This window comes from Astyanax mexicanus, chromosome 2 (assembly GCF_023375975.1).
Source record: "Astyanax mexicanus isolate ESR-SI-001 chromosome 2, AstMex3_surface, whole genome shotgun sequence".
Taxonomy (NCBI): domain Eukaryota; kingdom Metazoa; phylum Chordata; class Actinopteri; order Characiformes; family Acestrorhamphidae; genus Astyanax; species Astyanax mexicanus.
In genome coordinates, this window is record NC_064409.1 from 74,080,202 (window position 1) to 74,098,326 (window position 18,125).

The window sequence follows — 18,125 nt, forward strand, 5'->3', positions numbered from 1 at the left end:
AAGGGAATTAGTGGACTTGCTTTTAAAAATGCTTCTTTAAATGTCACATGACTTTTGGTAACAGGACTGAGAACAGTGTAACCATCTTTAGCTTAGAAACCTTGTAATAAATTAAGTAAAGCTGCCTGAAATTGACCAGTATTTGTGTTATTAGATTCAGAGTTGAAAAAAGATTTTTAAAAATTAGTTTAATTTGGAAGAGTTACAACAAAAAATGTATAGGTTTATAAGTTTTTGCCAATGGATTTTTTTTAATCAGTGTATACTTTAGTATACGGCTCACATGGGTGTGTGTACCAACTATTAGCCAATTACAGACCAGGAGGCAGGATGTTAGCCAATCCCAGCACAAGGGGGCGGAGTTTACCGGGATACGGGGGCGTTTGGTGGGCGTGTCTTCACTATGAGCACATTCCAAGTGAACCCTCCGCTTCTACACGCTAAAACCGCTGTGTTGTTGTTTTTATCTTATTTATTACATTTTTTGAGTCTTGATTTGTGGGTTTTGTTTAATTTCGAGCTTAGCGGAGAGGATGAAGAGGTAAATGAGGAATGCAGGAGTTTCTGCTGATAGTGAACAGCAGTCCAGCAGTACTAATCTCACCTGAGACTGGAGGAGAAAGGGTCTAAACTCTTCTGGTGGACTTTCTGCACACTCTTCTTCTATATCTCAGTAATTCTGACTGGAAGAAGCTTTAAACCGCTGAGCTGAGGAGTTCTGGTGAAGATGGCTGGAGAGGAAGACCCCTGGAAAGAAGTGCTCGGTAAGAAATGCCCTTATAAGGGTAAATATGGCGGCTAGGGGGGAGTACCTGTGTTCACAGGTGAGGTAGAGAGTGTTTACAGTGGTTTATCTCCAGCTGCAGGCAAACCAGGTAAAGAAATACATTAATAAATTATTGAAGAACCCTAAGCAAGGTTTGATGTATCTAAAAAGACCAAAAGGTCTTCCAAAAACATTGCCAGCAGGCTTCATGACAAATATGCAGAGAATATAATGTGACTTTTCTTTTTAGCCCTGTTTGTTTGCATGGAAAAGACCAAAAAATTAATATTGAGCAACACTGTTTTTATTGAGACAATTAAACCACAGCCAGCTGGGATGATAAAAATCTTGGGTGTTCAATACTTTTTTTTAAGTTTAAACAAAAATTCTGTACCTGTCAAAAGTCCAGACCCACCTTTAATTTTCAGTGTTTTTTATTTGAAAAAAATCTGCATTGTAGATACTAACTATAAAAATAAACATATGGAATACTTTATTAAACAAAAAAAGTGCTAAACAAACCAGAATATGTTTTTTTATTATGACAGTTTTGCACATCTTGGCTGGATTTTCTCAGTCAGCTTTATGAAGTAGAGTTACCTGGAATTCAGGCTGTCAGTTAACAGCTGTGCTGAACTCATCAAGAGTTAATTACTTGAATTTCTTGTCTCTTAATAATGTGTTTGAGAGCATCAGTTGTAAAGTAGTGTAGAGGTAGAGTTACAGGTATACAGTGAATAGTGAATATTTGAGTATTTGATGTTCTAATCCAGATTATGAGAAGCAAGAACTACTCAACTAAGTAAAGCAAAAATTACTTTAAGAAATGAAGGTCAGTAAATCTGATACATTTCTCAAGTGCAGTAGCAAAAACCATCAAAAATGTTTTGACGAAACTGGCACTCATCAGGACCGCCCCAAGAAAGGACAGAATGAGTTAATCAGTTAACAGTTCCCAGATAAGAGCACATAAAAGCTTCTTCACAGAGTATTTTGGTTTGTTTAACACTTTTAAGTTACTACACTTTTAAGTCCTTATGTGTTCCTTCATAGTCTGGATCACTTTACTATTAATTTACAATGTAGGAAAACCGAAAAACGAAATTTTTGTTGATAAATAATTCAATATGTTTTTTTTTTGATAGTTTGGATTACTTTAGTACTAATCTACAATGCATATGTTTTAAAATAATGAAAAAACTACTGAATTTAAGGTTTGTCTGGTACTGTCAAGTCTGTCATATCGGCACTGACCTCAGGAGAACTGCTACTTGCGACAGTTTTTGTGAGGTTAGTGACATTTTAGTTTGGAGAGGCACAGGAATGTTTTTTATAGTCTAATACAGTAAATTACTAATATGAGAGGACGGTGGGAAAAAGAGGTAAAATACAGTAGTTTCCCAGCCAAAACGGGAGAATTGACTGGTATGCTGTACATATCGTCGCTGTCCAATGAAAAACACTTATTTCCAAAACAGCAACATTACAGGAAAGAGAAAAAAACATGTAAACTTTCAATGGAAGTCAATGTAAAAAGAGCTTATTTCAGGTCATTTTAAAGTATTTCTATTGGTCCGCTCATCAAGAAATTTTGGCACAGTGTAAGGGACAGTTTGTCTGTTCAAATTATGTAGTAAACTAAAAATCGACAAAAATGGAGAAAAGTGTATTTCATAGGGCAGCAACAATATACATATTGTGTAGGGGTGTCACGATTCTCTAAATCCTCGATTCGATTTTATTTCCGATTTTAGGGTCACGATTCGATTCTATTCTCGATTTTCTTTTTTCTTTTTTTTACAGCAGAGAGGCCTGTGCCAGTTTTAGATTTGTCTATGGTCAGTTATTGATTTGATTTATCAAATTAACAATATCTTATTTCAAAAGGTGGGCTTGATATAAGTGATGCAAAGTGATCTGTAATACACCACATTAGGCACTAATGGTCAAATTTAAATAATTTAATTAAGATATATATGTAATGCCATCTAGTGGCTTTTTTTGGTAGCAGCAGTGTGCACATAAAATAAATAATAAAAAAAAATACAGAAACAGTCATGTAAAAATAATAGAACAATTAAAGCCTTCACAAACTGAACTCTATCCTACTATAACAGACTTTTTCAGTCCCTGAGAATGACACGTTTTTTTCTTTAATAAAGATATATTATTAACTTTATCTGAGAGAAAGATGCTTCTTAAGGTACCAAAAGTATTAACATATTCGAGGCTAGACAAAACAACTGTTATTTTTATATTTTCAAGTTTTTCTTTAAGAAGATGAAAATGTCCACATTCTCTGGAGAAAGAGCTGCTCTTTGAGCTACAGTGTGCTGCGCCATTTGCGGGAGGGATCATCGATCCTCTTTTTGACTTCGATGCTCGAGACCATGACATAATTTCAATCGATTTCGATGAAATATCGAAATCGTGACACCCCTAATATTGTGATAACATAATATTGTGAGATTTTGCCCCTGTGATTTTTTCCCCTAGTTATCAGTGTGCATTCTGACAAATTAGTCTTCCTTCTATGGGTTATAATGTATTTTATAACAATTATATTATATCAGTCTAAACTGTGTGTGAATGTGGATTGTAGAGCAGTTTTCTGGTACATGGCTGTGCCAGTATTCTGACATTGCTCAACTAGTATTGCTTTAGAGGGGCCAGTCTGAACTCGCCTCAGTCCAGTCTGAGATCTGAAGGCTGGGGTTGTTGTGTTGTTGAAGTGAAGAGGTGGGCTGGACCTCTCTTCTATTGAGGAACTACAAAGCTATTATAATATATGTGTGTGTGTGTGTGTGTGTGTGTGTGTGCGTGTTTGTGTGAGTCTGGGTTATATTTGGCTGCTTTTCAGGTAATGAAGGTAATGGGGTTTTATTAGCCCCTGCCAAAGAGAGAGGGGGGGTATTCCGTACCGCAGGAATTCTCAGTTAGCTGATAAGATAAGCCTGGAGTGAAGTCAGGACTGTTGGCTTTACTTTAGGCTTTTGAATAGAGATGGTGTATCTGTATTGTCAGGTAAGCGAAATTACAGTGTAACTGTTAGCATGGACAATTTAAGATGGTTAGGGATTAGTTTCTCAAGGGGACATCTGGAAAAAAAAATTCCACACTTCTATTTAGTGGTAAAACTGTTGCGTCCAGACTGCAACTAAAAAAAAACAGGAGGACCAGTGAGTTTTTTGGCTTTCTTGGTCACATGACATCATGTTCAGTAGCTCCTCCATTTCCAGTCGCTGTTGTGTTTTACATGGATCTCCATTGAAACATGCCCAAAGTGTAGTTACGGTGCATGGCAGAGGACAAATAGCTATTTTATTAAACGCAAGTTGATGAAAATCAGAGATTTGAGTCCGGAAAGGACTAAATTTACCAGAGGACCACGGAGTTCAAAGAAAAACAGTAGATAATTCAGCCTGTAATTTTCTCAGAAGACGTCTGAGAAAAACACATACATGGTCGTTCTTGACGGGAATAAAATCACAGAGGACCCCCCATAAAAGAGAAAAGTATCAGACTTTGACTAGGTCACACCAAACCGTAATTTTGTTTATATTTAAAGCCATTCAGAGATGTACTTGTTTGTGTGCTTTGGGTCATTGTCCTGCTGCAGAACCCTAGTACTCCTGAGCTTGAGGTCATGAACAGATAGCCGAATATTCTCCTTCAGGATTGTCTGGTAAACAGCAGAATTCCTGCTTTCATCTATTACAGCAAGTTATCCAGCAGCCCTGAAGCATCAAAGCAGCTCCAGACCATCACAGTACCACCACCATGTTTTACGTTCAGTATGATGAAATTTATGTGGTAGTTTATGCCAGATGTAATAAGACACACCTTCTAAAAAGTTCCACTTTTGTCACATGAGTCCAAAGAATATCTACCCAAAGTCCTGGGGCCAGTTGTTCAAAGGTAATCTGATCGGATTTTGGTTATCGGATTGGATCAAATCTGGAAAACGGGTTGTTCAAAAGGGAAAGAAGCATTCTGAAATCGGATCAGATCACGTAATCCAATCCTAGTTTGTAAATGGATCAAACCTTCAGTTTCTGTTGTTCAAAACTTTTCAGTAGGATTTGGATAACTTTGATCCAAAAAAACAGGATTACCCTGATCCCAACAAGGGGTAGGATTTCAAGGGGGATTTCAGGAAGTAAATGTGGTAAAACTTTAAAATCAAAGTTTTAAAGTAAAAAAAAATACATTTGTACAATTTAGTGTATATACTTTTATTTCTATTTTGCACTTGACCTGTTTAACCGTTACAGTAATAAAGTAGACATTGGCTACCAATTAAGCCTTTTACTATAGTAACGTAAAAATAAAAACAATCTTGACCCCATTAAATAAACCCCCCAAAAGATTTCAATAACAAACAAAAATAATATATTCATTTTTTCATCTACGTCACTGTAATTAGTAATATAATACAGGAAATTGACAAATCCTGCACCTAACAGCTGGGGTTATGCATAGGGCTCAGCCAGGATCTACTACTCACTCAACTAACAACAATAGCAAAACCACCACAATCTGATACTGGCTCGACAAGAATCCAGAAGCACAGCCTAACACTATGTTCATGGTCCATTGCCTCAACTGCCAAGTAACAGACCTACCAAAAAATAACCTATGAACACATAGAATCCCTCCTTAATCTAAGCTCACTTCCTTTAACTATGGCAACAACACACTTACCTAAGCACAATCACATACAATAAATCACATTATAAGTTGCGTGAGCAGAACACAGCAACCACTACCATCTGATACTGGCTCGACAAGAATCCAGAAGCATAGCGAACTATGTTCATGGTCCGTGCCTCAACTGCCAAGTACTCAGACGTCTACAAAAACTCATGAGACAAATTATTACAAGAGCAGGACCACACCAATCCCCTTCATCCAAACTCTAACACAAACTTCAGTGCAAGCTCTTCTCAGGGGTCATCAGGCAGGCACCTTCCTTCGTCAGTGTTTCGCTGAATTAGGTATATTAATGTCAAAGAAACATTTATCAGATATGAAGCTGTCAAAAATAATTTCGAACAATTGAAAAGAACACCAGAGATTGTCCTGGTTCTTCAACAGGCTCAGGTGCATCATGAACATCACAGAGAGGGACATTGCGTCTGGTAGCAACGTTGTGCAGGACAATACATGCAAGTGTTATGTTGCATGCTCCCTGTGGTTCGACTCGATAGTTAAGTCATGCAAAGCGTCTCTGCAGAACTCCATTTAAACGCTCAATTGCTCGTATTGTTTTGCAATAAGCAGTATCTTGTTACTGCAAGAAAAGGAGTCATCAACCCCTGTTGGTTCTTCTATCTGTTTTTTACATAGCTGGTAATCCGGATTAGGTAATCCTGAAAACTGTGTTTCTGGATCAGGTTGATCCAATCCAATATTGCTTTGAAAAACTGTCTTAAAAGTAAGACAGATCACCTGATCCTGGATAGCAAAAAATGTGATTACCAAATCTGGATAATTTTGATCCGGATTACATTTTTTGAACAACTGGCCCCTGGAGATCATCAAATAGATTTTTGGCAAATATTTCCTCATCTTTTCTTCTGTTACTTCTGCTTTTCTTCATTTCTGTTATTCCTCTTATTTCTCATTTAAACCAAAAAAGGTCGAGAGTTCAGCAGGTCATTTCCTTTGGTGCTGAATCAGCCCTAAAAAATACTGAGTGTGAAAATAACTGAGAAATAACAGAGTGTGCTAAGTTAGGGTTCTTATTTGGGTTTATAGAAGAAGTAGTGTGCAAATTTGAAACTCAGTCAGTAAAAAAAAAAAATATATATATATATATATATATATATAAAAAAAACTGAAAAGTGGGGCATGCAATATTATTTGTTGTTATTACATTTTTAATACACTTAAAGTATACTGTAAAAATACTACTTTGTGTATTAATGCACATATTGTGTACACATATTGTGGAAAAAACCAATGCCAAACATATATATTTTTTATCAACACTGTTTTTAATTTAAAGCAAATTGCTTAAAAATATTTTATGGAAATACAGAGAGTATTTTTAATGTGTATTTTCATAAAGTATATTAAGTTGAAAATGCACTTTTAGTATTTTTTACCTAATTTGAACATACTTTTAATGCTCTTTAGTATACTTCTTTTTCATAAGGGTTGACATTGTCTGTTTGTCTGTAACCTTCTGAAATTATATAATTTTATAACTTCAAGAAAATATGCATAAAAATACATGTAAAACAATAACAAAAACAGCAACTTTTACATTTAAAATTCTTTAAAAACAGTCTTTAAAAACAGAGGCACCTTGTTATATTTGTGATTTTAAAGCACAGATTTTTTAGCAAATGTTCCAAATATGTAATAAATTGTCTAGTGTTACATCAACACATTTAATGATAAATTAACCCTGGGAGTGGCATTTAACACTCACATTTTTAATTTAACACTAAGGGTCAGTTTCCCAGAGAAGGATTACTCCTACAGAACTACACAGCATTCTGATTTTTTTTTCTGAGATTTTACAGCTAAAACTAAAATATAGTCTACCGTCTTAATCTAGAAAACTGACTATAAGTGTTGATTTAACACTGAATGATTAACTGTGTACCATAATTTTTACACTTTTTAAGATTTTTCCTGTTATTTTTTTTTTTTTTTGACTGCAACATAAAGCTCAGAAGTACATATTTCTCCTGTAAATTAAAGTATTAATTCCTCTCCCTCTCCTCTTCCTCTCCTTTTTTCTGGGAGTAGACAGTGTGCAGGATGCCGTGGGCCGGCAGGTAAAACTGACCCTGAAGAAGAAGGTGCAGCTGGAAGTCAAAAGTGAGAAACTGGAGAGCAGAATCCTGGTGAGTTAACTTCAGCTAGTCGGTGCTGGGAAATATGATTAAAAAGCGTTTCTCAGGTGTCTTTTTTGTGTTATAATGATAGATATTGTATTGATACGTTTGATAGACAAGGCTTAAGCCTAGGCCTTAACCCTTAGGTCACTTACTGCATCTTAAATATATGTATCTGGTGGCCAGGAGAGCAGGAATCAATATGTTCTCTGACTTTACCATAAAGATTCTAATCAAACTCATAGTAATGTCAGCTGCATTTTATTTCTAATTTTATTCTTTTTCCCCTCCAGTTTGGAAAGCTAATTACCAAATCCCTGTTCTTATGAACTCCCCTTATTAGTGCCTGTGTCTGTTTTTAAACACATTAATCATTTTATCTATTTTGGCCCTTACATCCTGCTGTATTTCTCTCTTTTTTCTCTCTTCCTTATGTATGAATTTTATCAGTCAGGTATTAAGGAGCAGTAAAGCCACTTTGCTGAAGTACAGAGTTATACAGGAGTTTCAGTTTAGTTCTCCAGCACCAAGACTGGAGCAGTATTAGCATTAACCGCTAACCGTGCTAAGCACTAGCTCTTTCACCATTCAGGGGTGAGTATTATCAGCCAGTAGCCTGTTGCTTACCTAGGCTAGCACTGCTGGAGCAGCATTAGCATTAGCCACATGGGAAAAAGCTATGCACATGGGACGAATCGCTAGCTAATATCTCCACGGCTTCCCGGTACACTCAGTGTTCCTCAGTGTATTGCTGTCGGGTGGCATTAGCCGCTAACCATGAAATCTGGAATCTAAGCTTACTGTAAATAAACAGAAGCGCTTTACTCACCCAAATAAACAGTTTTCTGTAGAGAAATCTCTGTAAATCATCATCCAACGCTCGTTTGACCTTAAAAGAAAATGTTTTTTTTTTTTAAGAATTACAGTTTTGTTAACTTAGCTTATCTTTACAGGCAAATTAGAAGAAAACATGGTGACACCATTGTTCCTTACTAGTGTTACCTTGTGTATAAAAACAGACCAGAAAGTAGACGTTCCTTGATAGTGCACTTTATAATCCGGTGCACCTTATAGTGCAAGAAATACGGTAGATTTAAATTCTCAAACTGTTAAAGTTAGTGCTTCAGTTATTATTAATCCTAAAGCATAAACTATTGTATAGCTGCTTAGCTGGACTGATTGTGTGAAGTCCCACAGGGCTCTATCGTAGGGCCTATTAAACTGATGTAAATATTGGCAGTAATGAAGGTAATGGGTTTTCTATAGCGTTTAAAGGTTTAAGGGGTTAGATATTCACTATTTAAATGGATTAAAATATTTTGTCTTACATTAATCTCTTACATCAGTCACATTGTTTCATTATTTGGATCTAAAATAAAGTTAAAATTGCTAGACCTGGTAAAACATACAAAGCATACTACTACAACACAGTCAAAGAGCTCAGAGCTGTTTGGCCAGGTTGTGTGTGTGAGAGTGTGAGTGTGTGTGTGTGTGTGTGTGTGTGTGTGAAAGGGTACAGGGTGTGGTCGCAGACTGTAGTGATCTGATTTCAGTGCCTGAGGCTACGCTAAACACTCAGAGCAGTGCTGACTGTTCAGCACTGCTTTAGTAGAATAGACAACACACCAATGTACACTACTGTATTTTACTACAATACCATACTGTACTGTACTGTTCCAGGGCACAGGAGCGGGTTTGGCATGGGGGGGGGGACACATTTTCTAATATGAATCAAAACCCACCCTATAGTGACCTACAACAACATTTGCGGAATTACATTTAATCACTAAAATATATATATATATATATATATAATTTATTTTAATATACTTCTGTTAAATCTGACCAAAAGTGATGTTAAAACCTAAATATGTTACTCCACATTACATTAACTGTTAGAAAAAATTATGCATGCAAAGTCTGAATTATATACATATGACAAAAACTGATCAGTTATCACCTAATATTTAAAATAACAGATTTTATTATTATTATTATTATTATTATTTATTTATATCTTTTTTTAATTATTATGTATTAGCATATCAATTCTGTTGTATATTTACGTTTTCTCCGCTCTTTTTTAAAAAACAGTAGCGTTGGGTCTGAAAGCACTTCTTACGATGGTAAGAAAGTATTTAACTTTACTTTTAATAGAGATTTTTCGCAGCAGTTAATATACACGTTAGATAACCCAAACAATCCTAGAACAAGACGTTTTTCATAAGTTGTTTTTATTGCAGTGTATTGTTATTGTTGTGATTCATTGCTCTCATCACTAAGCTTGCATGTAAAGCTGGTGTTGTGCAGAATTCAGCACCCCCACCAGGAAAAGCACCCCCTCTCGTGAGCACGCATCCACATCTTCTTGATAAAATTGGAGATTGATTTAGCTACATTTGGTTTGAAATGTGCTTTCAATAGGGGGTCCTTTTCACTGCAGGGTAGCAGATTTCTAAATAAAAGTTTATTTTAAAACAGTTTCTACTTTTTCTCTGGTATCATTTTTGGGGGAGACAAATCCACATTTTTCTGATATTGTGTGGGACCCATATTTCAATGATGTAATCAACATTCTGACACATCTCCTATTATTTAGTCATGAAATAAAATTTTAAAAAATGAAATGTAAGCAATTTTGGGTAATTATTTTTACCCACCTACTTAGTAGCGCTCCTGAACACTAGTAATTCTCCCAACACTTTAGGTGGGTGAGGACTAATGCAATGTGTTCTCCATGACAAGAGGTTAGACTCTTTTTGAGTCTTAGGGAGTTAAAAGCACCTATTTGTCGACAGAAATATCCATATTTGATGCCACGTATAAATTTGCTATTGTATGAATGATACCATGCAATATATCGCAATATTGATGTCTTGTCCCACCTTTCTATAGCCAGATATGAATATAAATATAATACACTTATGACAAGCATCACAAACTTAAAAATATATAGATTTTTTGTGATTTAGGCCATTATTCCTGACATTTGGGCCAAACTACCTGGCTGAGGCCTTAAGTCATCTATACATCTATACTCATAGGAGGCTTTTCTTTCTTCTTTCTGTGCTGTGTTATCAGTGCTGCTTTATCTCCTCCATTTCTCTCTGTGTAAGTCGTCTCATGGCATGCCTTACAGCTCTGTGTTTCAAGTCCTGACACAGCACGATACTGCTAGGTATGTAGGATAAAACACACACACACATGCACACACACACTGACACATTCCAGGCCTTTCCGCAAGATTTAGTAAGAAATGCACTGGCAGCAGCAATACACAGCAATGCTGCATGGGTGTTAGTTCTGCCTAAAAAAGCGCTGCAGCTGCATTTGTTAATTATTGTAGGAGAGAGAAAAAGTGTGTGTGTGTGTGTGTGTGTCTGTGTGTGTGTGTGTGAGAGAGAGAGAGAGAGAGACTTGAACAGGAACTAGAAAGAACTTTGTAATTCTTTGGGACACTGAAACCCAACAGTACTCCACCTACTTTAACACACACACACACACATACAAAGTAAAGTACTGTTTTTGTTTTATATGTATTACACCTGTATTATTTATTGTTATCATCATATCAGTACCTGGTTTTGGTTAATCAGACCTTAAAAATCTCATTCCATCGTTTTTTCACTCTTTTAAAATGTCTAGTTGTGTCTCTAGTATAAATGAATACCCTGTGAGCTCTTTTTTTGTGGGAAAAAAGGGCTCCGGTGATCCAGTATATCATTGCTTTAGTCCGGTGAAGTATTGGGCTAGGAGAAAATATAAGGTTCCTTAAGCTCTTTCTCATGAATATTCATACATGCAAACATATCACCTCTAATTGGCTAACAGCGCTGCGAAATCAGGAGGCAGCAAGATGGACAACAGTTAGAAACGTTTTAAAATAAAGACATTTTTACACTTTGCAATGTCATATGTTACTTTACAACATGTGTAATGCCCTGCTAAGTGAAGTTCAGCCACTGACCTAGTCTTAGAGTCTCTGTTAAATGCCAAATGGTTAGAAGAGCATGGCTGAGGTAAATTCATGGCTAAAATTGTTAGCTAGGTAGCTAATGTATAAGTAGAACAGCACTGCTGAAATAAATCAATGACTAGAATAGCACAGCTAAAGTAAATATATGATAAACTGTGCTGCTTAGTGAAATTGATGATTACAGATGTTGTCATAACTGGACACGAGCAGATGAAATAAACAAACTTTATTATATAAAGAGGTTATAAAAAGAATAGTCAGAACGAGTATGGTCAACACTGGTAAAAAGCAACAATAAAGGTTACACACCAATAATTAAAGACAGTAAAAGGGTCAAACATGGCTAGGCAATATCAGAGGGCAGGCGAAAATTAGGATTGAAAAAATACAGAAACAAGGTCAGAACACAGGCAATGGAGTGTGTGGAGGGTGTAACTATAGTGAGGAGATCGGGTGAATTCAACACTCAGGTGATTGACTTTCTGGTAGGGTCATGTGCAGTGTCATATGATGGCGTGATATCAGTGTGATGTGCATACTGGGTATCGTAGTCTGGAGGCTGGAGATTGCCAGTAAAGCTGAGTGTGGGAGAGACAGAAGCACCTTCGGTGCCTGGCATGACTTATATTTCAACTAATACATCTATTTTAATGGGAAGAATCCAAAATACTCTAAACTGAAGTTCTAATTATCTTTTCAACTACATATTTTAAATTACTGATAAAATCTGATAGAAAAGCTTATGAACAAATGTTTCTCGAATAGCTCAGTAAATATACTGTGCTTTGTTGGTATGCCTGCTGGCATATCAAAATATTAGATGTCCAATAAATATTGAAAAAGTGGCAAATTTGATTAAAACTTGCAAGAAAAGCATTCTAAGCTTTTATAGTGTATGTGTTAGGACAATATGTTATATATATATATATTTAACAACAAATATCAAACCTAATCTTTTTTTCATCTTTACTATGTACAATATAGTCTTTATTAACAACATGTAACAACAACTAATTAACAGAACCTATAGCTACCATTTCTCTTAGTATAATAAAAATAGGCTAATGGTGGAATCTGTATTGGTCAACAGCACCATACCTGTCTATTGTGCTGCAACTACTAAACCTAAAGTTCAACAAACGTCCGCTTGAGGTTAGTTCACACCCTCCAGCCCTGCCCAGCTTCAGGAAAACTACAGCTCACTACAGATCCTCAGTAAGCCTCAGCTTTATGTCCAACACTGAGCTTTGAGTCTGGATCCACCTGTAGAACAGCAGTGTGAATGTGCAGCACAGTGTGGCACAGTTCTGGAATCAGTCCAGACTGGGAGTGTACAGTAAGTCTGGAGAGGGCTGGACCTAAACCCAGCTGGAGCTATTATTGAGAGGGGGCGGGGGAGAGAGAATAAACGAAAGAAGGAGAAAGAAAGAGAGAGAGGGAGTAAAGGAAAGAATGTGGTGAGAGGAGAGCGTGATCAGTATTCAGGAAATCTCAGGAGTATCAGGAAATACTGTAACATGAGCTCTCTCACTCCCCCCCCCTCTCTCTTTCTATGTCTCTCTCTCTCTGTTTTTTTCCTTCTCTCCTGGCTGATTACACTGAATTCGACTGAGTAGTACTTTCACACCTACGGTAGCTCATTTGGTTCAAAACAGCAAGTATTAAAAAAACTATGGTACAGAACAAATGACCAAAATATGGTCCAACCAAAAAGAGGAGATCTCTGTCCATCTGAAGCAATTAAAATCACAGTCAGGTTCATATTTAGTGTGAAAGCACTGTTTTAGATATATTGGACCAAAGACTTTATAGGCAAGTCGGTTGCAGGCATCTATACAACACCACTGGACAGATATTGTCATGACTGGACATGCGCTGATGAAATAAACAAACTTTATTATGTAAAGAGTTTATACAAAAAAATGTCAGATTGAGCATGGTCAACAGCAGCAATAAATGTTAAACAAACCAATAATTAAAGTAGCAGTCCGTAATATTCAGTTTCTAAACTAAAAGCAGAAGCATTTCTCAGTGGAGAAGAGATAAAATATTGTGTTTAATAGTACAATTGTCCTGAAACGTCCATCCCTGCTAAGCCTAAATTATTCATTCTAAAAATGAATGGGGTGTCGGGTCACTTTCCACAGAAGTTCTTCTTCTACATAACCTGGAATCTGATTCATTCGCTCTGATAGAAGACTGCCGCCCGCATCACATCAACCCAGTTTAAAATGATTCTTCCGCATGCTTGGTGCAATTACTCATTCTCACCAGAGAGGGCCCTAAATACCAAAACTTACGGACATCAGCTTTAAAAATAATCCAAGGGTCAAACAATATCAATATCAGAGGGTAGGCGAAAATTAGCGTTGAAAAAATGCAATGGATAATGCTTTGTATAGAGGATAAACCAAACAATACTCGGTAAGGTGTGTGTGGAATGAGGGTGTATATATAGTAAGGAGAACAGGTGAATTCAATATTCAGGTGATTGGTTTCCTGGTAGTGCTGTGTGCAGTGTCATGTGATGGCTTGATGGATTGATGTCAGTGTGATGTTGATTATAGGTATCATAGTCCAGAGGCTGGAGATCGCCAGTAAATCTGAGTGTGGGAGAGACAGGGGTGACAGATATTTTAAACTAATACATCTATTTTAATGGGAGGAATCCAAATTACTCTAAACTCTAAACTAAAGTTTTAACCACCTTTTCAACAGCATACTATTAATTGCTGATCAAATCTGTTAGAAAAGCTCATAAACAAATGTTTCTAGCATTTGGCCTTTAAATGACCGCTACTAATGACTCCATAATGCACCAAAAAATTATTTTTTTTGGCTTAATATAGCTGCTGCGCTTGCACACATCACCTTATCAAGAAGGGCTTCTTCTTAGCACTTTGACTTCCATCCACTTCAGTGTAAGCAGCAAGCTGATTGTCTCTTTTTGTTAAAGGGTGAACAGATGCTAAATTGAACATCTCGGTTTGGACTTTTAGACCAATTGCAAACTTTTTGTGGTGCCCAATCTTTTTTTACCAAATGCAGGAAAATACTCTTAATCTGACTTGTTTTTGTTGTTGTTTTTGGGGGGTTTTCCCCTCTCCTGACCTCCAGATGACCCTCTGTAAGAACAGTTTCCACAGAGCTGGCCAGCTGACCCACAGTGAGCAGAGACAGTGTGTGCTGGTTGGACTGGGATGAACTGTGCTGGTGTATACGCTCGGGCTGTGTGTGAGCTGAGCGTGTTGTGGTGGTTTTGTGGTTTGTGGTGGTCTCACTGGAGTCACGCTCTAATCGTCTCCTCTCTCTCCTCAGGCTCTCGCTGCACACCGGGCCTATTTGCTGTCTGCTCGAGCGCCCGCCAGGGTGAGTTTACTTTTGTGTGTCTGTGTGTGTGCATCTGTTGAATTTACAGACATGCATCAGCTTGTTTACCACAAGTTTTGCATTGATTTATTTCCGCTAAACTCTATAAATGAACATACAGCTGTTTAACCTGCATGGACCTTCCCCATTAACACTGAGCATGTTTCCTACACTTACTCACATCCTAAAAATTCACTCCTACATTACCCATAGTTCCTCAATATCTCTGTGTCCAGTTATTTTTGTTATACTACTTTCTGTTCTGTCCTGTGTCGACCAGAGAAGGACGGGTTCCTCTATTGGTTCTAGAACGATAGGACAGTATGGCCAAAACTTATATCACAATATATTTCTTAAAGGTTACATATTATTCAAAACTCACCTTTTGCATGCCTTTGTATTTCCACTTGGGTCTTGACTGACCCTATAAACACTCCAAATACCAAACGAATCCATCCATCTGTTTTCTGTGAATCAGCTGGAAGAGTTTGGAGTCAGGAATCATGTAGGATGTTTCTTTATTCTGACGTCTTTCTAAAGACTGACATCAACAAATCACTGCCAGACCACCATGTTCAAAGCCCCATAGCCCAGGAGACCTGGTCAGCAACAGCTCATTTGCATAAAAGTGACAAACCCCTTAAATGGCTCATTCTGAATAGGACTAAAACTAGCAAGAATAGAGCTGGTGAGATTTTTTTATGTGAGAACTCAATATTTTTGATTCCTAAAGGCAGTACGGTAAGAACATTTATGATAATACGATAAAATATTGATATATTGCCCAAATCTACTTGGTTCCTCCCAAGGTTTCTTGACAAATTTTACTTTCCACTGTTGAATTTTAAGGATTTCTTCTCTTCTTTTACCACTCATTGTCTTCCTCCCTTTCTCTGCCTCTTTCCTGATACTACACTCTCTATATTTGTCTCTCTAGCTCTCTTTTTAACTCTCTTTAATCTGTCTTTCTGTCCGTGTGTCCGTGTGACCTACCTTCCTACCTACCTACCTACCTTATTCATCCATCCATCCATCTATTCATCCATCCATCCATCCATCCATATACCCACCTATCCATCATTCTGTCTATCTAATCAATTTAACTCTCTCTTTAGCTCTCTCTTTCTCTCTACCTCTCTACCACTACCTCACTCACTTACTCATACTCACTTTCTACCTCTTTCTCGGCCTCTCTCTCTTCCTCTCTCCCTCTAACAATCTTTTGCAATCTCACTCACTCCCTTTTTACCACTAAATGTAATTCTCTCTCTTTCTCATTCTTTCTATCGCTCTCTTCTACCTTAACTCACTCACTCACTCACTTTATCCCTCTACCTCTCTTTTTCTCTATCTCTGTATCTCCCTCTCTTTTTTCCTCCTCTCCTCTCTTTTGCCAACAGCTATTTTTACAGCTGTAGTTTGTATGTGTGTGTTTTGGTTAATTTCTTTCTTGTACTTGTTAATAATGAAACTCACCAGACACAGCTGCTGTTTTTTTATTGTAAATCTCAGGGAAGTGGACACTAATCTGATCTGGAGAGCACTGTGCTTTTGAGCGCTCTGTGTGTGTGTGTGTGTGTATGTGTGTGTGTGTGTGTGTGTGTGTGTGTGTGTGTGTGTGTGTACACTCAGAGATTTTCCCATGAGCTCACTAGAGAGTAAAAACAATTCTAGATCTGAACAGCTGGACTGGACACACACACACACACACACACACACTCAAACACACACACACACACACACACACAGGCTGAAAGATTTGCTCCTGCATTAGTTGACCTCCCACTCTCTAGTACTGATTTAATGCTCTTTTTTTTTTCAGATAGAACAGACCTTCAATTTCTTCGATATTCAGTCCGTCAGCAGCAACAAGTCTAATCAGGTGTGTTTCTCTTGATCTGAGGACTCTGCAGATACAGGGGTGTGATTAGTAGTATGTAGAGCCTGATTTTGTGGTTCATTCCTTTTACATAAAGGTGCATTATTTAGTTATTGCACATATGATTAGTTATATGGCCAATCTACACTGTAACCTGTGCATACCCTTCATATAGATGCATACCCTACACCTTGGCTTACTCTGATGCCTGAAGAAAGTTCACTCAACAGGAATCTTTGCAATGCGACCAGGCAGTTATTTCCAGTTCAAGGCCTTCCTTCATCTGTTTAAATGTTATTTTATATCACTGATAAAATCTGAGAAAAAGCCTCATGAGCAGTTTGAAGTGTTTGGCTCAATAATGCACAAAAACGTGATTTTCTTCAGCTTGTTCTGGCTGCTGCACCTGCGGAGATCTCCTCATCGAGAGGGGCTACCCCTCTTATGATGCAGGGATGTATGTTGGCATAGCAACAGCAATGATCCATTACTTCCTGCTAGTACAAAACAGGTTAGCGAACTAGTAGTTTGTGTACCAACCTGACAATCCCACACTATTAAGATTAGTATATTGTCTACACCTTGTAGTATTGGTGTGTAGTAGACAATTAGAACACAGCCTAGCAGCCTTTATTTTTAGTATTACTAAGTATTTACATTGTTATTTGATGTATAAATGGTAGAAATGGTATGTGAGGTTGGTTTGAGTTAAAATTGCTCAAATGCTGATGCCTAAAATCGTAATAAGCTTTTCAGGAAAAAGATCTAATATCTGTATTGTGTGTATGTGTGTGTGTGTGTGTGTGTGTGTGTGTGTGTGTGCGCAGTTGGTTCTGGAGTATGATAAAGGACAGCTGTCGGTGAAGCTCAGCTCTAATGAGGAGGTTGATGAAGTCATCGCTCAGATTGGGAGCAGCATACAGGAGCACTGTCCAGGACTGAACCCAGTGTATGTCTGTCTGTTTGTCTGTCTGCCTGTGTCAAACTTTCTCTTATATTTGACTTAATATCTTTACTAAATGTATTACTGAAAGTTTAGTAAGGGCATTTCAGGGACTTTAGAAAAAATACCGGACACAATTACTAATTAATAAATCTATTTAACTTTCAAAATGTGACCTTGTGATGTCAAACCAATGGTAAAATACAAAAATGTACACATATGGCCACTTGTTTTATAAAAGAGTAAAATTTATTCATTATTAATTTTGTAGTATATTTTTCTTATGATCCCTAAAATGCAACAGGGAGATGTGTGAGGGCATCGACATTGCGCGAGTATGT

At 37.2% G+C, this 18,125-nt stretch overlaps 1 protein-coding gene across 1 annotated transcript in view; it reads left to right on the forward strand.

The window, feature by feature from the left end:
- Positions 1 to 392: 392 nt before the first annotated feature.
- The window catches only part of LOC103024174 (F-actin-uncapping protein LRRC16A), a 47,052-nt gene continuing 29,319 nt past the window's right edge, over positions 393 to 18,125 (forward strand). Inside the window, exons 1-5 of the mRNA XM_022671975.2 lie at positions 393 to 764; positions 7,529 to 7,626; positions 14,912 to 14,962; positions 16,785 to 16,844; positions 17,669 to 17,790. Of these exons, the coding sequence (XP_022527696.2) occupies positions 728 to 764; positions 7,529 to 7,626; positions 14,912 to 14,962; positions 16,785 to 16,844; positions 17,669 to 17,790 (368 nt within the window). The 5' untranslated portion in view covers positions 393 to 727. The remainder of the gene's footprint in view (positions 765 to 7,528; positions 7,627 to 14,911; positions 14,963 to 16,784; positions 16,845 to 17,668; positions 17,791 to 18,125) is intronic.